General features: G+C 40.2%; 1 protein-coding gene across 15 annotated transcripts in view; it reads right to left on the bottom strand.

Annotated features, from left to right (window-relative positions):
• Positions 1 to 27,400, bottom strand: part of SNX25 (sorting nexin 25) — a 190,402-nt gene that overhangs the window by 21,420 nt on the left and 141,582 nt on the right. For all 15 annotated transcript variants that reach the window (XR_010156373.1, XR_010156374.1, XR_010156376.1 and 12 more), the window contains 5 exons: positions 25,473 to 25,745; positions 16,525 to 16,689; positions 9,799 to 9,930; positions 7,179 to 7,319; positions 1,853 to 1,966 (listed from right to left, as the gene is read on the bottom strand). Coding sequence is in view for 11 of the 15 variants with exons in the window: in XM_054683529.2 (XP_054539504.1) it covers positions 1,853 to 1,966; positions 7,179 to 7,319; positions 9,799 to 9,930; positions 16,525 to 16,689; positions 25,473 to 25,745 (825 nt within the window). In the remaining 4 variants the exon portion in view is untranslated. The remainder of the gene's footprint in view (positions 1 to 1,852; positions 1,967 to 7,178; positions 7,320 to 9,798; positions 9,931 to 16,524; positions 16,690 to 25,472; positions 25,746 to 27,400) is intronic.

The raw sequence follows: 27,400 nt of genomic DNA, 5'->3' as shown, positions 1-27,400 counted from the left end.
GCTACTTGGGGGGCTGAGGCAGGAGAACTGCTTGAACCCAGGTGGCGGAGGTTGCAGTGAGCTGAGATTGCACCACTGCACTCCAGCCTGGACAAGACAGCAAGAGTCTGTCTCAAAAAAAAAATAAAGAAATGACATGCATGTATCAAAATGCCAAACTGTACCTTATAAATATGTACAAGTGCAATGTCAATTTAAAGAATTCTTTAAAGGATACAAATATTCAGAACATTTTTTTTCAGTCTCAGAATGTCTAGCTTCTACTGCAGAGGCAAAACATGTTTTATGAGGCAAAGTTCCATGCCTCTGAGAACTTCAGGGCTTTAAGATCCAAAGTGTGATTAACAATTATACTCTGAATATAGATGGTGCAGCAAAGGAAAAAAGAGTGGTTGTTATTGAGGACAGCACACCTTTGGCCTTATTATTTAAAAACAGACTGATAGAAAATAATAAAGTGTTTAAAGGAAATTAAGAAAATATCTTCAGGGCCTTGGAGTAGGCCAAGATTTCTTAATAGGTGCAAAAGGCATTAACCATAAAATAAAAAAAATGATAAAGTGGGTTAAATTAAAATTGAGAACATCTGTTCATTAAAAGCAATCATTAAGCAAAAGGCAATCCATAGAAAGGGGGACAATATTTGTAGCACGTAAGATCTGACAAGGAACTCAGATCCAGAACATGGACAAACCCATAAAACATTATGGAAAGGATGAGCAGCAGCACAATAGAAAAGGAGACACAACAAATGGCCGGGCGCAGTGGCTCACGCCTGTAGTCCCAGCACTTTGGGAGGTCGAGTGGGCAGATCATCTGAGGTTGGGAGTTTGAGACCAACCTGACCAACACGGAGAAACCCTGTCTCTACTAAAAATACAAAAATTAGCCAGGCGTGGTGGCAGGCGCCTGTAATCCCAGCTACTCGGGAGGCTGAGGCAGGAGAATCACTTGAACCCGGGAGGCAGAGGTTACGGTGAGCCAAGATCGCGCCACTGCACTCCAGCCTGGGCAACAAGAGCGAAACTCCATCTCAAAACAAAACAAAACAAAATAAACCACCAAACCCACCAAACACAATGAGATACTACTACACCCAAAATGGCTAAGAATAAAAACGCAAAAGATAAGTGTTGGTGAGGATGTGGAGCAATCAGAACCCTTACACACTGCTGGGGAGTGTATAAAACTGCTGTGACCATGAAGAAAAATGGAGAAATCCTAATCTCTGGGCATCAGCCGACAGATATTTGCCAAAAGACAAGTACTAGACGTTTATATAAGCACCCTTTGTAAAAGCCTCAGAGTGGAAAGGAGCCAAAGGCTCATCAACAACGGAATGAATTTGGAATGCAGTGTATTCACACAATGAAAACCTCTCACAGCAACGAAAATGAATCATCTACAACTAAGATGACAGGATGGATGAGTCCTATGAACATAATGAGTGAAAGAAGTCAGAAACGAAGGAATTCACACTATACGGTTCCATTTATATAAAGTTCAAAGACAACTGTAACTGATTTATGGTGCTGGAAGTCGGGACAGCAGTTACCTTTAGAGGGGCTGCAGCGATGGGAGGAAGCTGGGGGCTGCTGGTGATAACCAGTGCATTGGACTGGGTGCTGGTTACATGGGTGTGTTCAGTTTGTGAAACGGAGACAGTTATACACTTACGTGTATTTTTATATGTGTATTTTCCTTTAATTAAAAAAAACACCCAAGATATTTTTTTAGCATCTAGCATGGCTTGTGAGAACAAAAAGCAAACTACCAAGCTCGTAGAATGATGACAGTTTAACCGTAAATAACTAATTTTTTCTCTCATATCCCACATTTTTCACTTGCTTACCTGTAAAAACTTATTTAATTGATTCTTCGACTTTTCCATAAACTTTTGATCTATAGATTTGAAAGGCAGCTTGCTAAGAGAAGGCAACTGGACTTTTTTTAAAGAAGGGACGCACTGTGGGGCGAAAAGTGAAATGTTAGTATTTTGAAATTACATTTTAATCTTAAAAAAGATTTAGAATAACAATTAGAACAAAACAAATATCCTCCTCCTGTACTTGTTCCTCTGAGGTGAAAACCTACCCATTTTAATCAGGCTCGAAGAATCGGGAGGAACGGAAACTTTGATGGAAAAAACTAAAGCACATCCCCAAACCTACAGATCCCTGGGAGCTGGGAAGTCACAAAGCCAGGCTGGTATGAGGGATCTGCACACCACGCAGGGTGGCACATGATGTGACAAATGGAAACCTGGCTCACAGAAAGTTTTTCAACTAGAAGGTGTTGTGTTTTTAACATCTCTGTAAAAAGCTAAAGTTAACAAAAGAAAATGGCCAGGCGTGGTGGCTCACGCCTGTAATCCCAACACTTTGGGAGGCCAAGGAAGCTGGATCACATGAGGTCAGGAGTTCAAGGCCAGCCTGATCAACATGGTGAAACCCTGTCTCTACTAAAAATACAAAAAATCAGCCTGGCGTGGTGGCACATGCTTGTAATCCCAGCTACTGGGGAGGCTGAGGCAGGAGAATCGTTTGAACCCAGGAGGTGGAGGCTGCAGTGAGCTGATACTGCACCACTGCACTTGGGCCTGGGAGACAGAGCAAGACCCAGTCAAAAAAAAATAAAAAGAAAAGAAAACAATGGGAACAAAGAAAACTTGGGTTGTAGCTCTATTACTGCATTTCTTTCCTTTTTTTTTTGAAACAGGGTCTCAGTCTGTCACCCAGGCTGAGTGCAGTGGCGTGATCATGGCTCATGGCAGCCTTGATCTCCCAGGCTCAAGTGATTCTCCCACTTCAGCCTCCCAAGTAGCTGGGACTACAGGCACGCACCACCATGCCTGGCTAATTTTTAAATTTTTTGTAGAGGCGTAGTCTATGTTGTCCAGGCCAGTCTCAAACTCCTGGATACAAGCGATCCTCCTGCCTCAGCCTCCCAAAGTGCTGGAATTACAGGCATGAGTCACCACTCCCGGCCTTATTACTGCCTCTCAGTGGCAAACTGTAGATTGTAAGTATATTAACAAAATATATTCATAGTACGAAGAGCGCACCCTTGGTGGATTAAGTCCTCCCTTCTACCAGACACTGTGCTAGAAGCATAGCATGTGTTATTTCATGCTTACAACAGCTCTGTGAAATTTTAGAGAAATGAAACAGGCAGTGAGAGTTGGAAGGGAAGACTAAAATCACTAAGTACCCAAAAAGGTACTTCCTGTCACAGCTGTCGACAGGAAGGGTTCTCACAACAGGAAAACTCACACCGTAGGAAAGGGCAGGGGTAAGAGAATAGCCCAGCCATCGGTCCACAGACGAGGAAAGATGACAAAGAGGACGGGCATGGACTTTCATGTTTGTTTCTTTTAATGCTTCCATCTAATTGTTTTGATTGTCTAAGTAAATTCTACCTTCCAAAGACATTTCATTTCAAAATTTTCCCTCAACTCTTTTTCCTCCTGTTTTGATACAAACTTTGGTTTCACAATAGTTTTTCCACAGAGAAAACAACACATTTTTCTGTAGTATCAATTTTACTCAACAACTCTGGGGAAAATTTATTGTTGTACTGAGACAAATTTTTGCTTTCCACAGTGCTAAGGTGACCAAAGGCCATCTGAGAAATGTAGCATGCATGACATTCAGTTTGGGTCACTATCCTTAAAAAGCAGTTGAAGAAATTATAGTATGTAGTGATGAAAACAGGTTAAAAAATCACTCTGGAGACAAGGTTAAAGAAAAGAGACACATTTCATTCATAGAAGAGGAGTCTCAGAGGTGCCCATGAGGTTTTGTAAAGGAGCAGCGTGGCTTCAAACCGTGTTTTCAAACTTTGTTTTCCTTCCTCCTTCCTCCTTAATCTCAAGATGTAACTTTGAGACAGGCTGCGTATGTGTTTCCTTTCATTCTGAAATACAGCCTGGGCATCTGCTGTGAACCTCCACCCCCTTTCTTTCCCCATCCCGTGCTCCCATGCTTTATGCACACTGATTTACCCACATGCCTGTTAAGCGCACACCACGCTGCTTATCTGGTCATCTATTTCCTTAGAAGCTTCAAGGGCCAGATCCTGATACGGACCAGACACCTCTGGCCACAGTGGCGCCGGATGCTTCACCAGATGGAACAATAATTCAAGACGAGCCATCAGGGCAGGTCACGCCACCTGACACCCCCTAGACCCGCTGCCTCTTCTGCATTCCAAACCCTCTCTTTAAAATCCCCTGGGTTCCCTCCACAGTTGAAGGCTGGAAATTTTTATTTTTATTTTTTGAGATGGAATCCTGCTCTGTTGCCAAGGCTGGAGTGGAGTGATATGATCCTGACTCACTGCAACCTCCGCCTCCCAGGTTCAAGTGATTCTTTTGCCTCAGCCTCTTGAGAAACTGAGACTACAAGCGTGCACCACCACACCCAACTAATTTTTTGTATTTTTAGTAGAGATGGGGGTTTCACCATGTTGGCCTGGCTGGTCTCGAACTCCTGACCTCAAGGGATCCGCCCACTTCGGCCTTCCAAAGTGCTGGGATTACAGGCGTGAGCCAACATGCCTGGCTGAGGGTGGAAAGTTTTAGAAAGAATTTTGCCCACTCCTCCCCTTGCTAGCATGGATAGTAAAATCTCACTCTCTTTTTGTCACGCCTCACTCTTGTTATTATTATGATGGCTTCTTTCTACAAGCAGCAAGCAGCAAGCAGCTGGACCCTTTGACAGTTATAGTTTCACCAGTATCAGTTCACGCTAAGCAAGAGAAAAATGGACCTGAATTCAAGTAGAAATAATTGAAGAACTGTTCACTGCTGGGGAAAAAAGGCAATGACCCATAGTAGAAGGAGAATTAGAGAAGATGGCAATTCCTGAGGAAAAGTAGAAAGAAGAATCTAAAAGTAAGATTCCATTAATAATCTTAGATTTAGCCACTATGTACATGTCCTATGACAAGTCAGTTAAGCTCTGGGATCGGTTTCCCTCCTCTCTCAAATAAAAGAATTAACCTAGATTAGTGGCTTTCAAACATTTTAACTGAAACTCACAGTAGGAAATGCATGCTACATTGCAATCCATAATGCACATACATATATACATATACATAAATAAAACTGAAACCAAACGTCTATGAAACAATGCTCATTACTACTGCTACTACCAAAAAACACAATGATTTTTACTATGTGCCACACATCCTTATAAATGCTTTATATACATATATTCCCTTAATTCTCATATCAACCCCATAAGGTAGGCACTATTAGTATTCGTTTTCACTGATGAAAAAGAGACAAAAAGCAAGTGAGTTATAAATCCCAGGTCAGCCGGGCGCGGTGGCTCACATCTATAATCCTAGCTCTTTGTAAGGCCGAGGTGGGTGGATCACCTGAGGTCAGGAGTTCGAGACCAGCCTGGCCAACATGGTGAAACCCTGTCTCTACTAAAAATACAAAAATTAGCCGGGCGTGGTGTCAAATGCCTGTAATCCTAGCTACTCGGGAGGCTGAGGCAGGAGAATCGCTTGAACCTGGGAGGCGGAGGTTGCAGTGAGCTGACATCACGTCACTGGACTCCAGACTGGGCGACAGAGCAGGACTCCATCTCAAAAAATATATATATAAAAATAAATAGATAAATAAATTCCAGGTCACACAGCCATGAAGAGTAGAGCTGAGAGTCAGAGCTGAGCAGTCTGGTTCTAGAGGCTCCAAGCACCGCACCTTACTGCCTCCCTGGTGTATGTGATAGAATCCTCTAAGCACCGCGCCTTACTGCCTCCCTTGTATATGTGATAGAATCCTGCAAGCACCGCACCTTACTGCCTCCCTTGTGTATGTGACAGAATCCTCCAAGCACCGCGCCTTACTGCCTCCCTTGTGTATGTGATAGAATCCTCCAAGCACCGCACCTTACTGCCTCCCTTGTATATGTGATAGAATCCTGCAAGCACCGCACCTTACTGCCTCCCTTGTGTATGTGACAGAATCCTCCAAGCACCGCACCTTACTGCCTCCCTTGTGTATGTGATAGAATCCTCCAAGCACCGCGCCTTACTGCCTCCCTTGTGTATGTGACAGAATCCTCCAAGCACCGCACCTTACTGCCTCCCTTGTGTATGTGACAGAATCCTCCAAGCACCGCGCCTTACTGCATCCCTTGTGTATGTGACAGAATCCTCCAAGCACCGCACCTTACTGCCTCCCTTGTATATGTGATAGAATCCTCCAAGCACCGCGCCTTACTGCCTCCCTTGTATATGTGATAGAATCCTCCAAGCACCGCGCCTTACTGCCTCCCTGGTGTATGTGACAGAATCCTCCAAGCACCGCACCTTACTGCCTCCCTTGTGTATGTGATAGAATCCTCCAAGCACCGCACCTTACTGCCTCTCTTGTATATGTGATAGAATCCTCCAAGCACCGCGCCTTACTGCCTCCCTTGTGTATATGTGATAGAATCCTCCAAGCACCGCACCTTACTGCCTCTCTTGTATATGTGATAGAATCCTCCAAGCACCGCACCTTACTGCCTCCCTTCTGTATGTGATAGAATCCTCCAAGCACCGCACCTTACTGCCTCCCTTGTATATGTGATAGAATCTCCAAGCACCGCACCTTACTGCCTCCCTTGTATATGTGATAGAATCTCCAAGCACCGCACCTTACTGCCTCCCTTGTATATGTGACAGAATCCTCCAGGCACCGCACCTTACTGCCTCCCTTGTATATGTGATAGAATCCTCCAAGCACCGCACCTTACTGCCTCTCTTGTGTCTGTGATAGAATCCTCCAAGCACCGCACCTTACTGTCTCCCTTGTGTATGTGATAGAATCCAATGCAGCTCATTCTTTCTACTGCTGCAACTCACAACTGATTTCACTACCATCAAGATATCACAATCGGCAGCTGCCAGTTGTGAGATACCTAGGTGATCCTTAGGTCTCTTCCAGCTCTAGGGTTCTCTGGCAATTTACAATGAAAATCAGACCGTTATCTGTCCTGATAGACTTAGGCTAGACTAGATGGTTTGATCCATGAGTAAATTTCCAAATGTCAGGATGAAAATGCCACTGTGCCAGTATCAACAGCAAAGGAAGAAGATTAATCAGCTTTCCTATGTGTAAAATTGAAACGAGCTCTTGTGCAGTAATTCTAGAATACTGCGTTCATGAGTATTCATACCTCACTGAGTTTCCGGTGTAAATTCTGAAACTCGCTGAGCCTTCTGGGGACCGTCCAGTTCTTAGTTTCAACTCCTCCAACTTCTTGTAGGCTTACCATGACAAAGTAACATGGCAATTGCTCACCATTCTCTTCTGTAACCTTGGGGGAAAACATCAAAATCGATACTTACAAAAAGCATGGTGAATGGATGCAGAAGGAAGATCTGTAAGTGTCCCCCTAAGGAGATTTCCCTCCCCGTGATGTACCTTGCAGGATCCCTGGAACTGTGAATATTATAGATTTTATTCTAGTAACTAAGATACATTATATGGCATAGTAGACTAAAATAGGGGGATTTCCTGGGTGGGCCTAACCTAAAAGCAAAGAGTTTTTGCTAGCCAGTGATACGAAAGGAAGTCAGAAAGATTCAAATCCCAAGAAGGAAACCAGCAAGAAAACAGATATCTCAGTTCTATGACCAAAGGAACTGAATTCTGCCAACAATCTGAATAAGCTTGGAAGTGGGTTTTACTGAGTCTTCAGACAAGACTTTAGTCTGGGAAACATACTGACTTCGGCCTGTGATACAATCAGCAGGGAGCCAATGCATCCTGTGCTGGACTCCAGACCTACAGAGGTGTGACCAATAAATGGGTGTTGCTTTAAGCACGAAATGTGTTACACAGCAAAAGAAAACTATACAGCAGGCTCATCCTGTGTTACAGAAATTTAAAGAAATTAACAGCAAGCAAACAGCCATCAAATACATCAGAAACTCTCTCAGAGAAGGATGGGGGCACCTCCAGTTTAATTTCAGGATCCAACAAGCCCTGATTTCTATTCTCAGTAAATTTTACATTGGGAGATATAATTTCCTTTACCTCCCAACTGAGATATTGTATGTGTGCATGCATGTGTGCGTGCATGCACACGTGCACACACACACACACTAATCCAGAACAGGCCACTACTATACTTAACATAAGAAGCTAAGAGAAAACAATAGAAAATACATTGAATTTGAGCTTGAATTAGCATCATAAATTGAATTAGAGAGAAAGAGTCAATAAGAAAGGCCAGGGAAAGAGATGAGAGGTTTACTGAGCACCCACTCTGTGAGGCAGGATTATCACTCCACTGTAAGGATAGGGAAGTAGAGGCACAGACAGGGTCCCTGACTTTCCTAGGACCACACCTCTGATGAGTCAGCTAGCACAGAATACAGGCACGTCCAGCTTGATGAAAATGCATCCTCCGCACCTTTCTGGGACTGCTTCGTGAGCTCTAGATGTCAGGTGCCCCTTTCCCATTTCCACTATCTTTTCACCGGCCAGAGTACTTCAGCAAGCAGCAACTGACTGCCAGGGCACAGACCCTTGTGATGGTTTCCACTCCTTCCTTCCCTTTCTGCTCCCCCTAATATGTGCCTTTGGAAGATGATTTTAATACACTGTGAAGTGTCAGGGCCAGCTCTAAGCAAAACTGAGGAGGTAACAGAATTTGTATTCTGTCCTCCAGCAGCCTCTTGTAGCAGCTTTTGCCATTACATTCCCCTGAGTCCATTACCTTCCTACAGTTCCACCCAAACAGTAACTATCTGCAGTTACTGAGGGTTTCTATGTGGGAGTCTGAGGTTGGGCATGACCTTCCCTGATCCACTGCTCTCTACCTTCCATGGAGAAATGTGTATTGTTCAGCAGCTTAGCTTAATGGGAGCACCAGCAAGTGCCAAAGACACACAGAAGGCACCTGGTTAGGCCCTCATGTAATGTGTGTCCTTTCAGGGTAGGTCTTGGAGAACATGCTTTGTTTTGCTATCCAACCTAGAGATAAATTTAAGGTTGTGAATTTTGACCCTCTCCCAACCCCTGTAAGAGTGTCAAGCCACTGGCTTGAGGGAAAGGCAGGGAAGAACAAAGATAAGCCATATTAAATACCAATGAGGACAAAAAAAACACTCTCTTGCTCAGGACCTTGATATTTGCTTATAATGTGGTTATGCAAATGACATTATATGACTTTCATCTCCAGGTTTCCACTTGACAGACAGTAGGGCAGGGGAGAAGGAAGTTGTCAACAGTAATGACATAAACACCTATAAGCGTCTTTCCTCCTAAATGAAATTATTTTTATAGACAAATGATAAGGGATACAGTATATTCTACAAACTCTTATCTCATATCCCTCAAAAAAACAGCAAAATAATTCAAAAAATATATTCATTGAAGATTTTAGAGATACTGAAATTTAAGCAATTGAAGTCGGCAGGATGAAACTATCAGATGCACTTACATTTTTAGTTTTTCATCTCCAAGATTCAAAAAGTGCTTTCATTTCAACTCTTAATGGAAAAATAAATTGGTAATTGAAGGACATTAAAGCTGCTTTCAATTCCAGTGAACAGGAAGAACTTGCTGTTTGAAGTGGAGTGAGATCAGATCTATACCAAGCAGCCTTGTATAGTTCCCACTCATGAGTGAACCGGAGTGAAAATTATGGGGGAAGGAAGGTAGGAAAAATATGGTCTAAAAGAATGAGCGTAAGTTTTCTACCCTCAATCTCCATTCTTCAGGATAAAATCTTTTTTAATGAAGTCAAACTTTTAAAATAAATTAAGAGGAAAAGCAGTCAAACCTACCTCTCCACTGGTGATGGAGGCTTTCCACATGCCAAGGTTTTCACACCACCAATCCGTTCTTGCCACGTGCAGCTGAAGGTCTGTGCGTTCTTTCTCTATTAGGATTATTTCATCCTTCAACTTGGAAACAATCTGCCACAGGGAAAATATCCTGGGAGTTATGAAAACACTTAAAACTATGCAATTCAGCAAAGTAGCAGGATTCAAAGTCAACACAATAATCAGCTGTGTTTCGATATACTAACAGTGAATAATCCAAAAACAAAATTAAGAAAAAAATTCCACTTACAATAGCATTAAAAAAATTCTTAGGGATTAATGTAAACAAGGAAGTGAAATAATTCTACAATGAAAACTACAAAACACTGATGAAAGAGACTAAAGAAGACAAATATCTGGAAAGACATCCCATATTCATGGATTGGAAGAATTAATATTGCTGTCAGTACTACCGAAAGCAATCTACAGGTTCAATGCAATCCCCAACAAAATTTCAATAACATTTTTTTGCAGAAATAAAAAAAAATTCATTCTAAAATCCATATAGAATCTCGAGAGATCCTGAATGGCCAAAACAATTTTGAAGAGAACAAAGTTGGAGGACTCAGACTTCTTGACTTCTAAACTTACTACAAAGCTACAATAATCAAAACAGTGTGGTACTGGCTTAAAGACAGACATATAGAACAAGGGAATATAGCCCAGAAATAATATATGGTAAAGTGATTTTCAGCAAGGGTGTCGAGACCATTCAATGGGGAAAGAACAGTGTTTTCAACAAATCATGCTGGGAAAATTGGACATTCACAGGCAAAAGAATGAAGCTGGATCCTTGCCACCTAACCCTATATATAACAATTAAAGTAGATTAAAGATCTAAACAAAATAGCTAAAAATTATAAAACTCACAGAATATAGGGTGCCATGCATGGTGGCTCACAACTGTAATCCTAGCACTTTGGGAGGCTGAGGCAGGTGGATCACCTGAGGTCAGGAGTTGGAGACCAACCTGGCCAACATGGCAAAACCCTGTCACTACTAAAAATATAAAAATTAGCCAGGTGTGGTGGAGGGGGTGAGGGGCGGCGCCTATAATCCCAGTTACTCAGGAGGCTAAGGCAGGAGAATCGCTTGAACTTGGGGGTTGGAGGTTGCAGGGAGCCGAGATCGTGCCACTTCACTCCAGCCTGGGCAACAGAGTGAGACTCCGTCTCAAAAAAAAAAAAAAAAACAGAATATAGAGGGAAAGTTTCATCACATTGGATTTGGCTATGATTTCTTGGTTATGACACAAAAAGCACAGGCAACAAAAGAAGAAATAGATAAACTGGAATTCATCAAAATTAAAAACTCTGTGCATCAAAGAACACTATTGATATAGTAAAAATGCAAACCACAAAATATTTAAAAAATCTGCAAATCACCTCTCTGACAGAGGTTTCATCTCCAGATTATAGAAAACTCCTAAAACTCAACAAAACCATAAACAACCCAATTTAAAAATGCACAAAGGATTTGAATAGACATTTCTCCAAAGAGGATACACAAATGGCCAACAAGGACATGAAAGGATGCTCAACATCACTAATCATTAGAGAAATGCAAATCAGAACCAAAATAAGATACCACCTTAATAAGATAGTAGTAGGATGACTACTATCCTAATGGTTATGAAATAAGAAATATAAGATGAATTGGTTATGAAATAAGAAATATCCTAATGGTTATGAAATAAGAAAATAACGAGTGTTGGCAGGGAGGACATGGAGAGATTGGAACTCTTGTGCACTGCTAGTTGGAATGTAAAATGGTATAGATGTTGTGGTAGAGAGTTTAATGATTCCTCAAAAAATTAAAAACAGAATTAGCATAGAACCCAGCAATTCTACTACTAGGTATATATCAAAAAGAATTGGAAGCAAGATCTTTTGAAGAGGTATTTGCATACCCACATTCATTGTAACATTACTAACAATAGCCAAGAAGTGGAAGTAAATCAAGTGTCTATTGCTGGATAAATAGTTAGCAAAACAAAATGTGGTATAAACATGCAATGAAATATGATTCAGCCTTAAAAAGCAATGAAATTCTAACACACGCTACCACATGGATGAACCCTGAAGACATTATTCTAAGTGAAAAAAGCCAGTCACAGAAGGACAAATGTTGTGTGATTCCACTAACATCAGGTACTTGGAGTAGTTAAATTCATAGAGATAAAAAATAGAATGATGGTTTTTCCAGAGCATGAGGGAGGGGAAAATGGGGAGGTATTGTTTAATAGTTTCAGTTTTTCATGATGAGAAAAGTTCTGGTGATGGATGGTGGTGACGGTTGCAAAACACTAAAATGCTACTGCACAGCAAAAGAAATAATCAGCAGAAATAACAGACAACCCACAGAGTGGTAAAAAAAATCTTCATGATCTATACATCCAACAAAGGACTAATATTCAGAATCTACAGAAAACTCAAACAAATTAGCAAGAAAAAAATAAACAATCCCATCAAAAAGTGGGCTAAGGACACGAATAGACAATTCTGAAAAGAAGATACACAAATGGCCAACAAGCATATGAAAAAATGCTCAACATCACTAATTATCAGGGAAATGCAAATCAAAACCACAATGCGATACCACCTTACTCCTGCAAGAATGGCCATGATAAAAAAATAAAAAGATAGTAGATGTCGGAGTAGATGTGGTAAAAAGGGAACATTTTTACACCGTTGGTGGGAACATAAACTAGTACAACCACTATGGAAAACGGTATGGAGATTCCTTAAAGAACTAAAAGTAGATCTACTGTTTGATCCAGCAATCCCACTACTAGGGATCTACTCAGAGGAAAAGAAGTCATTATACAAAAAAGATACTTGCACAGCCATGTTTATAGCATCACAATTTGCAATTGCAAAAATATGGAACCAGCCCAAATGCCCATTAATCAACAAGTGGAAAATGTGGTCTGTATACAGCACAGAATACTACTCAGCCATAAAAAGGAATGAAATAATGGCCTTCACAGCAACCTGGATGGAATTTGAGACTATTATTCTAAGTGGAGTAACTCAGGAATGGAAAACCAAACATCGTATGTTCTCACTCATAAGTGGGAGCTAAGCTATGAGGACACAAAGGCATGAGAATGATACACTGGACTTTGGGGACTTGGGAAAGGGTTGGCGGGGGATGAGGGATAAAAGACTACACACTGGGCACAATGTACACTGCTTGGGTGATAGGTATACCAAAATCTCAGAAAGCACCACTAAAAAATTTATTGATGTAACCAAACACCACCTGCTCCCTAAAAAGTATTGAAATAAAAAATAAATTTTTAAAAGTAGCTAAAATGGTAAATGTTGTTATATATACTTTACCAGAATTTACAAAAATAAATAATATCTTTTAAATGCTATGCTCGCCATCTCTTCAGATCTCTTTTATGAGAAAGCCTATAGGGTTATGTAACTCTGTAGTTTGAGGACAGCAGCTTTGCTCCAAAACTCTCCTGAATATGCAGTGTACAAGGGCTCTTTCCTTCCTCAGAAAGCCTACAGGAAGCACTCCTTGCCTATGCCATTGTCCTGCATTTTAACATCAATAAGTACTGTGATCATTTTATTTTCATGTCTGTTTTAATTCCATAACCAGCATATTTGCTCCTTGAGGGCAGGTGTCACTCTATGTTACACTGAATCTTCACAGTGACTCGCACAGCACCATGCATTTACTCATCACTTGTGTTACTTAGATTCTTCGTGGTTAATGGTTTACTCCCAATATTACCCTAGAATTGGACAGTTTTCTCCGGACTCACAAAATCTCTGTGGAGGCAAAAAACAAAAAACAAAAAAACCTAGGCAGTAAATTTCAGGAATCAAACTAAAAGGCTAATTTTACCATCCAGTAGCTAATTACACTGCTGGTACAGAGATCTGTGAGAGAAAGAGGGTTAAGCAAACCACTGGCATTCTGTATTGAGGAGAAGTCTGCACCACTATGTCTCACAGGAAAATGATCTGATTAATAATTAGATATTTAATCCAGAAAAGTCTTACTATTACAAGATTTGGGGGTGGGATATGTTAATTGCTAGATTGTCAAAACCTTTTTCAACATCAATCTTAAGGTTTTTTGTTTTTGTTGTGTGTATGTGTGTGTGTGAGACTTTTTCACTCTATTGCCCAGGCTGGAGTGCAATGGCGTGATCTCGGCTGACTGCAACCTCCACTTCACGGGTTCAAGTGATTCTCGTGTCTCAGCCTCCCGAGTAGCTGGGATTATAGGCACCTGCCACCACGACAGGCTAATTGTTGTATTTTTAGTAGAGGTGGGGTTTTACCACATTGGCCAGGCTGGTCTCAAACTTCTGACCTCAGGTCATCTGCCTGCCTTGGCCTCCCAAAGTGCTGGGATTACAGGCATAAGCCACCACCCTGGCCAATCTTAAGTTTTTAAAAAAATTATTAATTCTTTACCAACATAAGTAAAAGACAAAAGGAGGACTATGTCTTCTTCTGGAGAGAAGGATCAGCTGCCTTCCATCCTTAGAGCCCTTTCAGCCCTGTGCACAACTGCCAGAAGTAGAGTGCTCCGTGAGCAGCCTGTGGACAATCTGATTACACAGCAAATGTAGATCAGAGAGTAGAGTTCAAGTTAAGCCACAGTACCAGTGAATTGCTCCAAGTTTCTTGAGAATTCTTTCATATAATTGTAGCTAAGAATGTTTATTCCATGGTTATCAGAAGTTATTTTAAGAAAGGCTGAATAATGTCTTTCAAACAAACCAAGCAGAAAATAATTCAATGAATATTCTCTAACTCATCTTTCATACTGTTACCCATAGATGCATTTTAATTTATAATTAGATGAATCCAGAATAAATAAGACAACTGTTCTTAAAGAACATGCCATATTGCAGATACTGATTATCTGCCATGCCAGCGAATTCTGTTTATCATCTCAGACATGTTCTTGTCACTGGGAAGACTATCAGGCTTTCGAGTTCTGTATGTAGTAAATGGGAGTGACTCCATGTAAGGGGGAGAATGAACTATTTCTGATGACAATCCAGGAAACCTGGCCATTTGTTTCCTTTTCAGAATACCATTAACGCTCTCTTATTTTTTATTGATTGATTGATCGATGGAGTCTTGCTGTGTCACCCAGGCTGGAGTGCAGTGGCATGATCTTGGCTCACGCAACTTCTGCCTCCCAGGTTCAAGAGATTCTCCTGCCTCACCCTCCTGAGTAGCTGGGATTACCATGCATGCCACCATGCCTGGCTAATTTTTGTATTTTTAGTAGACACAGGGTTTCATCATGTTGGCCAGGCTGGCCTCGAGCTCCTGACCTCAAGTGATCCACCCGCCTCGGCCTCCTAAAGTGCTGGGATTACAGGTGTGAGCCACCGCGCCTAGCCACTTTTTTTTTTTTTTTTGAGACTACTGCCCAGTCTGGAGTGCAGTAACATGATCACGGCTCACTGCAGCCTTGACTTTCCAGACTCAAGAGATCTTCGTTTCTCAGCCTACCTAGTAGCTGGGGACTACCAGCATCCACTACCATGATGGGCTAATTTTTTTTTAAATTTTTACTAGAAATGGGGTCTCCCTATGTTGCCCAGGCTGGTCTCAAACACCTGGGCTCAAGCGATCCACCCGTCTTGGCTTCCCAAAGATTACAGGCATGAGCCATTGTGCAGCCAGCCCATCACTAACAATTATTAAAGTGATGCTCACATTAAACTTCTTCCTACATAATTTTGTAAAAATATTACTACTAACCAAGACGACACACCTTTGCAGGACTTTCTTCCTTCTTCTTTTTTGCTTTTTCTTTGTTAAAGAAAACTCACTGTTTAACTAGACAGTAACTGGATTATAGATGAATAGATATTTTAATTGTAAATTGCTGATAGGCTCATGATACCAGTTTTTCTTACATCTTGTTTCAGGAATATTCTCCTACTATAAAAGCATTTGAATGTCCACAAAAAGAGTACTAAAGAAGACTCAATAGGATTGGGCACCTGCTCACAGAAAACCCAATGTGAGTCACTGAAATTGCTTTATTCTAAGTTGCTTTCATGTTGACCGCTTGAAATCCTCAAACACACATTCAGAAAGTGCCAGAGACCAATCTGGCAGATCAAAGAGCATCAGCCATATCTATATGAGAGAAACCTCCTTGTTGAATTCTAAAGAGCAAAACACAAAGCAAAAAGCCACACCACAGCTTGGGTTTGAGAAAGGCCAATTAGTGAAATGCTGTTTACATTTTTAAACTTTCAAATTGCTGCTTTCTAGCAAAACAATGTATTTCCTGAACAATACTGTAAGGTTCCCTAAATTGCACCTGCAGCAGTTGAAAGAAAACATCTTTTTTTATTCAAAAGATTGTCCTTGAGTATTTAATTAACTTCCAGAAATGACCCTGGCACAAGAGAAAGCTTTGCCCCTTCCCCAAAGGCCCTGTAGGCAAAGCAGATGCAAAGAACAGAGTTGCTCACAGTTGAAACTGAGAAAGAACTCCAAACCATAAGAGATTAAAAACAAATGCTTTTCTAATTCTATCCTAGAAGCAAAAAAAAAAAAAAAATGGAACTTGTTCACGGTTAAAATTATTTTAAAAGAAACTGATGCTTCTCAACCTCAACTGAAAACTACCAAATTAGACAAATGTTAACTTTCAAAGACAACCTTGAAAGCAAAGAGTTACCTTCTTGTCAGGTTTTGGTGCATTTTGAATAGAATTTAGAGCTTGCCTTTTATATTCAAGTTTCTCATTTAGTTCTCGCAGTTTGTTTACAGCAAAACTGGCTTGTTCATTGATCCGATTGGTACCATCATCCACGGCTTCCTCACCAGCCTCATCTCTTGGGCCCTAGGGGGAGAGTCACATACCACCATATCTTATAATGATAGAAAATTCAGTAATTATTATCGGTCACGATACCCTGTTGCAAAATACTACATTCCAGTAAGGAAAGAATACTAAAGTAGAAAATTTAGACTGCTTTTTCTCAGCAAAGAGAAAAATCAAAGTCTTTGGAACCAAAGTAAATGGCGTTCAGAATTGCAAAAAGGAAACATTTTATAGCTTAAAGAAAGGAGGGGAAATCCCATGCCATTATTTCCCAAGTGGTACCTCTAAGGAAATCTGCATAGAACAAGGGACGGCAACTCAGTTATCTTCCCAACTCAACCTGAATATTCTGTACCTAATGTTCAACCAAGACTGACATTTGGGTTCTTTCCAGTCTCCTATTATTAAAAACTCATGCGAGTTCCTCTAAAAGAAAATTACCATATTCCCATGAGTGAAAGTATTTTCAGTATATACTTTGTTCAGTCCTTCTCCTGATATATTCTACAAATCAATAGGTATATTATTTTACAAGTAAAATAGCATTTGAAAGTGACTTAATATTCATAAGAACTCTGTAACTTGGAAAAGTCTTGCTAGATTACCCAACAGCACATGAATTAGATTCAAGAGCAGCAACAGCAATGCAGGGCACTGGCAGAGAATTGCTCAGATCTAGCTTCTGGTTTATCCTTAACTTTCTTCCAGGTTTTCTTGTTCCAGCTTTTCGTAATTGTAACAAACAGTAAATTAAAATTTTTTCAAGGAAAAATAAAGTACCAATGGTCATAGAAAAATAGGCTGTTGTCATGGGTTTTTTTTGTTTGTTTGTTTTTTTGAGACAGAGTCTTACTCTGTTGCTCAGGCTGGAGTGCAGTGGTGTGATCTCAGCTCACTGCAACCTCTGACTCCCGGGTCAAAGCCATTCTCCTGCCTCAGCGTCCCGAGTAGCTGGTACTACAGGAGCCCACCACTACGTCCAGCTAATTTTTGTATTTTTAGTAGAGACAGGGTTTCACCATGTTGGCCAGGCTGGTCTCGAACTCCTGACCTCAAGTGATCCACCTGCCTCGTCCTCCCAAAGTGCTGGAATTACAGATGTGAGCCACTGTGCCCGGCCCATATGTTCTTTTAACTGGTTGTCTATAAATAGATATATAAAATGATATATAATTTCATACTTTGTATTCATTTGAATGGGTATGCTGCCTTCTTCATATAACGTACAATGCTGGGTATTGAGGGTATTATCATCTTCAAAATTATCATTTTTACGTCAGCATTGTATGAGAATAATTAGAATAACAATGGCATTGAGAATTTATGAGGCGCATTCCTAATGATGTTCCTGTAATAGGTTGATTCTGCTTCATTGCTATCCCATATGTACAAAAACAAATACTATCATGCATAAACTTTTTTCTACATTTTAATTATTTTCCTAGGATAAATTTCCAAAAGTTCCCACTTCTAGAGATTATTGGAACAAAGACTAGGAGCTCTGGAAAGGTCAGTTATGTATCAGCCCTCTTTGAATCCGAGGTGAAAGTAGACATTTCTTCCTATTTGTTTACTGTTACCTCACATCAAATGTCAGTTCATATCCTTATTCAATTTATCTGCTGAGTATAGATGTTTTAATTAATTTGAATAACCTCTTTTACGGCATTTGCTGTAAAATTAACTATCTTAATTTCTGAAGTAGAGAGATAACATAGATACAACAAACTGTGACCTATCAAAAATAAAATGCAATAAATAGTTTTGGACTATTCAGTTCAGTGATTTTATATGTAAAGAACCAAGTAACAAAACTTAAAAAAAAAGAATGTATTTGAAGTTCAGACAACCAACAGTTCAGAGACCTCAATTAGATGACTTCTAATACCATCAAGAGCAAGCACTTGAGTCCTCAGGGCTGGAGATAGTGAACTGGGCAGAAAGAAAAAATCCACGATAAATCATAATCTTTCTATGTAAGATGACTATAAAACAATTTGTTTCTCTTTGTACAAACCTTAAAACTCATAGGGGTCACTAACAGTAAATAAGAAGTGGCAACTGGAGCTATCCAAAATGATTGCATATGCTATAAGAAAACTAGACTTAACGTGTAGCTTAGCTAACAGAGCAGGAGCATCGCCGTCTTGGATAAGCACTGCCATTTTAAAGTTTCCCTTGACCAAAAACTGCCTAAATCCAAAGGGCATCAGCCTAATGGCTATGGTCAGCAAGATCATAAACCACAAATGCCATCTCCAACCAGAAACATTCCAACCCTAAGATAAATCCCTCCCTGACCAGAGACATGCCAGTCCCAAGACAACCTCCCCTCCAGCCAGGGAGATGTCAGCCCCAAGATAACCTCCCCTCTGACCAGAGACATTCCAACCCTGCAATAAACTTCTCCTCCACACAGAAACATTCCAAGCCTGTGATAAGCTCTCTCACCCTAAAACCAATACTCTTAGTCTGCAAGAGAGAGAGTTTTCCTGACTGAAATCAGCCAGAAGCCCCTCTCAGGTTTATTCTCCAAAATAAACCTGTTTTTGACTATTGAGCCACTTTTTGTGCTTCTTTCCTTTCATTAACTCTTACATTTGATGCTGACACCCAGGATGGGTTTGGGGATAGAGGCTCTCTCACAACCCAGGAAGCAGTGGGCAGCAGCAGCCCATCCCGCTGGATCCTGAGAGTCTCTGGCCACCCACCCAGTCTTGTCTCTCACTTCACTTTTCGAGTGATTTGTGTGAGGAAGACAACTAACCTGAAGGGGACTGTGAGGCTCAGGCTGGGGCTACTCACAGGTGGGTTCTTAAAACCCTCAGGTCTCAGGAATCCACCTCTGACCGCCCACAATGGGTATTTAGCTCTCTAACCTTTGTCCCCTCCTCCTCCCTCATCCTCCCTTCTCTCTCTCTCTCTGTCTGTCTTCCTCATGCGGCTCCAATCCAAGAGGCCCTTTGCTGATTCCAACTGGAACATCCAACATCGGACACTAATCCAGCCGATTGGTAAAATCTGCCTTCCCCAGGCTTTCAAGCGGTACCCACGAAAGTCAGGTCTGCTGTCCTGATCCTCAGAGGACCAGTAGGACTAAGCTAGAAGAAATCTTGGGGATGCCCAGTTTCTTCTTAGCTTAACCGTCCTCTTTAGGAAAGAGGACGCTGGGTCTCTGTCTTTTGTCTGGGGATGCCTGGAACAAAAACAGACACCCTCGGCCTCTTCTCACCAGTCCACATGGATGCCAAACAATCCCACATTCCCACATCCTCTCCACTGAGCTGTCTCCTTCACAACCTCACCAAATTTGGCTTATAAGAAGCATAAAGCCAAAGCGTTTGGTTTTTCATTGCAACACAGCCTGGCCCCAATATAAATTAGATAATGACAACCGATGGCCTGAAAACGGCACCTTTGACTTTCAAATTCTCAGGGACCTTGACAACTTTATAACCACGAATAGCAAATGGCAAGAAGTTGTCTATATTCTTTTCTACCTTAGATCCCAACCCTCCCTATGTCAAGCTTGCACCGCTCATGAAATCCTTCTTCTTAATGAAAACCCTCCCCAGGTCTCTCCTTCCTCTGAAACTCCTTCCTTTGAAACCCCTTCCTTGGAAACCCCTTTTGAGCCTGCAGATGAACCCCCTCCGTATTCTCATTTCCCTGCATCTGCTCCTCGCCTGTTCAAACCTCCAACCCGGTGGCCCCTCCTGCCCCCAAGCCTTCAGTCCCAAATCCTGCTCCTCCTCCTTCTTCACCTATTACCTGTTCAAAAACTACTCCAACCAGTCAATCCGCCATTCTCCCTCTCCAGGAAGCACCTGGGGCTAAAGGCACTGCTCGCGTTCATGTCCCTTTCTCCATGTTTGATTTGTCGCAGATCGAATAGCATCTGGGATCTTTTTCTGAAAATCCCTCTCATTATCACAGGGAATTCCTACACATAACCCAATCCTTTAATTTAACTTGGCATGACATTTATATAATTCTAACCTCCACCCTCACCCCTGATAAGAAAGCGCTCAGCTTAATTTTAAAATGGATATCCAAGCTACGAGTATATTCAAAAGGCCTTTATGTTTTCCTCTTCATAAATCTTGTTTTCCTGGAAAAGGTTTTTTCCTAGTCAACTGAATTACTTTTTCCACTCTGTCTTGCCACTCTTGGTGCATGTGTGAAAGACCCTAAAATGACATCTGGTGGCCTGGGGCTCCTTGGGAAAACAGAAAAAGTGCCACAAATCCCGTTTTGGGAAAAAATCTGTTTTCCTTATGGAAACCCTGGAATTAGAGGTGAATAAGTACCTCTCAAAATCTGTCTTTGTCTTCCAGCTATACTTGTTTATTAGGCCCTGGAAATTGTTTTCCTAGCCCTGTTCTTAAAGGGCCTCACCCAAAGGCCAATAATCCAATTGGGAAATTAGAAAAAAAAAATCTTATAACTACTGGATCTTCTTCTGGTTGCCTGTGTGGCTATACATGTGTTGTGTGCAATGTCTATTAAAAGAACTCTAATTAATTGGCCTAAGAAAAATAAGTGCTTAAATCAAATATTTTTAAGGGAAAAGTAAAAGCTATGGGATCTTTCAGTTCACGAGACTAAAACTTACTGCTACAGTAAGATCAGAAATGTCTTAAGAACTGCCAGCATACATTTTTGTTTGCATTTATCGATCAAGCAATTTCATACTTATCTCTGCCGAATACTATAAAGTGTCAAAATTTGGCATAGAGGCTACAAAATTATAACTCAGCCCAGACAGAATAATCTTTGCTTGTGTAATTTTTTAATAAATGAAACATTAATACTGGTTTAATAAAGTTAACTACATCTTGAACTATTTAATGAAATACCCTAACTTCTAATCTGGTGGCCTTAGGCAGTCTAGTCCACAGACATGAAGGAAGTTTGTTTTGTGAAAGGACTGTTACCATCTTTGTTTCAAAGCTAAACTGTAAACCAAGTTAATAAACAAAAATAGATAAGGCCTGGGGACATGTGAAATTAGCCATACCCCCAGCTATGCAAAAGATATTAAAGAAAAGATAATTTATATAAAAAATTATCTTATATGGTAAATTCTTGTCCTAAAGTAAATTAACTGGTTGTTTAAAGAGAGGGATGTTTACAACAAATCAGAAAGTTGAGGCATGTCAGAGATTGTCTGTGTAAGTCGTGAAAAATTTCATAAAAGGGAATTCATACAACAAATGTTGTACAATTTAAAAGTGATTAAGCCTCCTGAATGCTTTATAAAATGCTACTATAACTCTTAGCTGTATAACCTGCCTGCTTCGCAGCTAGGAAAGGCCCAGGACACATGGAGTTAAATGCTGGAGTAAGTCAGACCTTATCTGCATTTCTGTCTAGGTCCTAGGCTCTCCACCTAGTACATAATTAAAATCCCAAACTTACCAACAAAAGTAAAGGTTGCTAAAAGTTAACAGTGTAACATGTATTTAAGACATTGAAAAACATTTTACATATACTTTTGGTAAAAATATTATAAGGAGGCATAAGAATGTGGATTTTTACCTAGATTAAAAGGTTAAAGAATTGTTTTAAGTTGAATAAAATAAAAATGAAGGTTTAAGCAAGTTTTGGAAGGTTAGTTGTAAAGGAAATTCCATGTGTAAACATATTGGCTAAAGTTGAAGGGGTATCATCCAGTTTTTCTGTAAATTGAGCATTAAAATAAAAGCACAACAGGTTTTTCTTACAGCACTAACCTGCTCTTTAACAAAAATTATAAAGGGTTAAAAAGGGTCTATAAAAATCTTAACTTGTGGTCAAACATTAAAATAGGGTAAATGTGTCTACAGGTTTATTAAAAATTGAGTTTAACATTAATAGCACACTAATATAAAAGTAAAATTTGGCTTATTTGGTATAAAATCATATAGGAAGAATTGTCAAATATAAAATGGTGTTCGGCTCTCTTTGGGCTATGTTTGTATAAATAAGTTATTGGTATGTGTTCCAATGTTATGGGAGACACCTATAATTCTGATATATCTTAATGTATGTTATCAGTAGTAATTATAATTGTTACGTTAAAATTATTTTGTGCCACACAGGTAACAGATTTCCTTGTCAATTGTGTCTTTAACTATGGCTACCCTAAAACTTTTGGTCATCCATAAACAATTGTTGTCTTGTTTTGGTCCTCTTTAGAAGGTGGTTTTATAATCAGCTATAAAGCTCTAACAGGTGCTCTCAAATGCAGGTTTCTGATAACTTTGGAGATTGTGACATCAGAATAGAAGAAACATGTTCAGGACTCTTGAATAGCTAAAATGTTCATGAATGTCAAGCAGGACAGGAATTAACTGCACGAACTGAACTAACAGGAGACTGGAGTGACCTTTCTGACGTTTTGCTTAAAATATAGCTAATCCTTTGTTTTGCTTTTCAAAGTCAAAGTAACTTTTCTTTTGGGCTACTGACAGCTTTTAACAATTTAGTATACTCCCATGAACAAAATTTGGAGCATACTTGTTTCTCTCTACCTGACTTTCTCCAGAATTTGGAAACTATCTCTGAGTATTCTTAAGTTATGGCAATATAGTTATTTGCATAAGTGCAATAAGAATCTGTTTTCTTTTGTAACAGGACACAACTGGAAAAACTGGTTATTTTTACCCATGCTTCGACTGGAATGGTGTGCCTTCCTTTAAGGAATCAAACTTGACTTATGAAGCCAATAAAGCCCTTGGAAAACTGGCCCCATATTTTGTGTACACAGTCCCTGTACAGGGTTTCTGATCTGCGATGAGTAAAGAATGTCACTTTCTGACAGGCCAGGAACCCCAAGTTATCTTGGAATCTCAAGAGGAGAAAAATCACCCAACTCATAGTTATCTGACAGTACAAATTCATGGCTGGGCTTGGCTTTAAAAAGGTCTTATCTCAGATTCCTTCTGCGGAACAAAGTTTCATCAAAGCCAATTTAAAAGGTCTATTTAATAAATAATTCTTACTGCGCTGTATGCAAATAATTAAACCAATATAATACAGCAAATCAGTCCTACCATGATTTGTCTTTTTTTTTTTTTTTGAGACGGAGTCTCACATTGTCACCCAGGCTGGAGTGCAGTGGCGTGATCTTGGCTCACTGCAACCTCTGCCTCCTGGGTTCAAGCGATTCTCCTGCCTCAGCCTCCCAAGTAGCTGGGACTACAGGCGCGTGCTATCACACTCAGCTAATTTTTTGTATTTTTAGTAGAGACGGGATTTCACTGTGTTGGCCAGGCTGGTCTCAAACTCCTGACCTCATGATCCACCCGCCTCAGCCTCCTAAAGTGCTGGGATTACAGGCGTGAGCCACTGCACCTGGCGATTTGTCTTTTAATAATGGTTACTTACAGAAAATTACATATGGACCTTTCCAAACATGCGCCTCTGCCTCTCATTGGGTGAGGAATGTTGTTTCTATCTCAATCAATTGGGCCTAGTAAGAGACACTGCTGAAAAACTTAAAGAAAGGGCTAAAAAGCTAAGGGAATACCAAAATAACCAAACAGATTCTTGGTTTGGAAACAAAATCATAGCATTGGTGATCCCATTCCTGGGCCCTCTCCTAATAATATGCCTAGGACTAATGTTCTTACCCTGACTAATTAACCTTTTTCAAAAATTTTTAAATAACAGGATTACGGCTATTCACAGCAACTACCCAAAAACATCTACAGACGGCATTACTCTTACAGTCAATCCAAGACCAGAAAACTCTCCGTCCCCTCATCAGTAGGAAGTAGCCAGAAAGAACACACTGCCCGTTGTCCTTTTTATAACTATAGGGTCTGGATTGACAGAGCAGGAGCATCGCCATCTTGGACAAGCACCGCCATTCTAAAGATGCCCTTGATCAAAAACCACCTAAATCCAAAGGGCATCAGCCTAATAGCTAAGGTCAGCAAGATCATAAACCAAAAATGACATCTCCAACTAGAAACATTCCAACCCTAAGATAAATCCCTCCCTGACCAGAGACATGCCAGCCCCGAGATAACCTCCCCTACAGCCAGAGAGATGTGAGCCCCAAGATAACCTCCCCTCTGATCGGAGACATTCCAACCTTGCAATAAACTTCTCCTCCACACAGAAACATTCCAAGCCTGTGATAAGCTCTCTCACCCTAAAACCAATAAATACTCTTTAGTCTGTAAGAGAGAGTGCTCCTGACTGAAATCGGCCAGAAGCCCCTCTCAGGTTTATTCTCCAAAATAAACCTGTCTTTCGTGTTTCTTTCCTCTTTATTTAACTCTTACATTAGGAAATTTTCTTTTGGAGCATTTTAATTTCTTCTGCCTTCTTTAAACTCCAAAATACTTCCTTTAACTTCTCCCACATTCCTTACCTCTCCTCATTTTTCCCCCATCCCTTCTCTCTTCCAGGGCTATATAGTTCTACTGATTTTCTTAGCTGGTCCAACCCATAAATGTCCCACCCTACAGACTTTCTGCCTTCACTTTTCAGGAGTCAGACCAGAGGTGTATCTAAAACAGACAGAGGGCAGGAGGTCTCTGACTCAATGCCAGCATGAGGGAAGATGTACGTCAGAGGATAAAAGGGGAAGAAAGAAATACATACAACCAGAGACAAGGTTATTGATGCTTACTTTTTATTCTATTTAAGGTCTTGTATATTAAACGATGCTACTTTTATTCTATTTAAGGTCCTGTATATTAAAAGATGAAGATGTGCATCAAATTTGGCTCACACAATATGCACCCACCTAAACATATTTAAAAGCTTATCCAATAAAAAGGAGCAGAAAGTTAAATGTGACTCACCATCTCATCCTTGTTGGAAATCATCTGTGAGGCATGTTTTTCTTCCTCTTTTATCAACAATTTCTCATACAGGTCACTGACAATAAATGAAGGGTAATACCTATCCTTTAGGGTCTCATAAACATCTCCCTGGATTTTGTAGAATACTTCAATACCTTTATTTCCTACAAGACACTGCTGAATTTCTTTGTAAAGTGATTTTTCCACAGATATTTCTTTGCTCTCCACAAAGAAATTCTGATAAATTTCACCAACTAATTGTGGAATTTCATTCTGAAAAGACAGGAAGATAAGGAAAAGTAAGACATATCATCTCTGAGAGAAATTATTTTTCTCTGAATTATTTGCATTTGAAAGTCAGAAGAAAGACATTTAAGATGCACCCTGGTATGCAGAATTTTGTGTCCATATTCAGGGTCAAGGAGCAAACGTCAGATCCTAAAAAAAAAAAAACTAATTCTTTAAATGAACGTGTTGAACAGTTAACACCTGCAATTTCTTTTAAACACTGGAGGGTGCAAAAACAGAATAAAAACAGTTCTCTTCCTGCAATAGATTCCTTTTCATAAATCTCAATTCCACAAGAAGAAAATGTATTAGCTAATGTCAATTTAACTTTTTACCTAATATAAGTAACTAGAAGTGCCATTTCTCATCCCAGAAAGAAGTCAATATAATAATTGTGTAACTCAGAAAAACGAGAAAAACACTCTTCAGAATGACTACTTCAGAATGATTCTGTCCTAGTCAAGCTTATATTAGACAGCTTTGTCTTCAGCAATGAGCCTGTGTCATCACCAGCCTACTTCAGAAATGCAAAACATCTCTTTAGATTAACATAATCTTTACAGTTCCTCTAGAAGCATTGCATTAACTCTAGAAATGTTATGCAGTTTTCAACAATAGTAAAGAGCAAAGGCATACAACTTAATGAACATAACTAATTTAACATACATCCCAGAATGTTGCTAGATCAAAATAAGGCTATTTCGAGGAAGCCAGATGCTCTTATTTCATTGAAATTTTTCAAATTCTCTTCCATAGTTTAGGAAAACCTTTTTAGATTGCTCTTTACAATATTCCTTTGAGAACAACCAGAAATTATGTGGAGTCAAAACTGGTGAATAAAATGAGAAATAGAGTTAGCAAATACAATATTGGATAAAATTAGGTAATTTGGGGCTTGTAAATTAACAATAAAAGATTTAAAGACACTATAGGACTGGATTTAGTTCCTTAACAAATATAGTTTGTGACTTACAATATATTTGGCAGTCTATTCTGGCAACATTCATATGCAAATGAGTAATTCAATGTACAAAATGCTCTTGGTGCTTCCCCGCAACCTTCCCCAAGACCAAATCTTGCTGTCGCCCAGGCTGGAGTGTAGTGGCGTGATCTTGGCTCACTGCAACCTCCACCTTCCCAGGTTCAAGCAATTCTCTTGCCTCAGCCTCCCATGTAGCTGGGATTACAGGCCCACACCACCATGCCTGGCTAATTTTTGTATTTTTAGTAGAGACAGGGTTTCAGCATGTTGGCCAGGCTGGTCTTGAACTCCTGACCTTGTGATCTGTCCACCTTGGCCTCCCAAAGTGCTGGATTACAGGCATGAGCCACCGCATCCAGCCTCTTGGTACTTATTTTAATAAACCTCTTACAATAGTATATACTGATCACATATGTCACGTTATAGATATTATTGTGTATGTTTACAGACATATACATACATATACAGTTGCCCCTCGGGATCTATGGAAGATTGGTTCTAAGATCTCCTGAAGATACCAAAATCCAAGGACATTCAAGTCCCTGATATAAAATGGTGCAGCGTTTTTGCGTGTAACTATGTACATTCTCTCATATATTTTAAATCCTCTCTAGATTACTTATACCTAACACAATGTAAATGCTCCGTAAATGGCTGA

Source organism: Pan troglodytes, chromosome 3, assembly GCF_028858775.2.
Source record: "Pan troglodytes isolate AG18354 chromosome 3, NHGRI_mPanTro3-v2.0_pri, whole genome shotgun sequence".
Classification (NCBI taxonomy): Eukaryota; Metazoa; Chordata; class Mammalia; order Primates; family Hominidae; genus Pan; species Pan troglodytes.
This window is presented reverse-complemented; position numbering and strand designations above follow the sequence as displayed.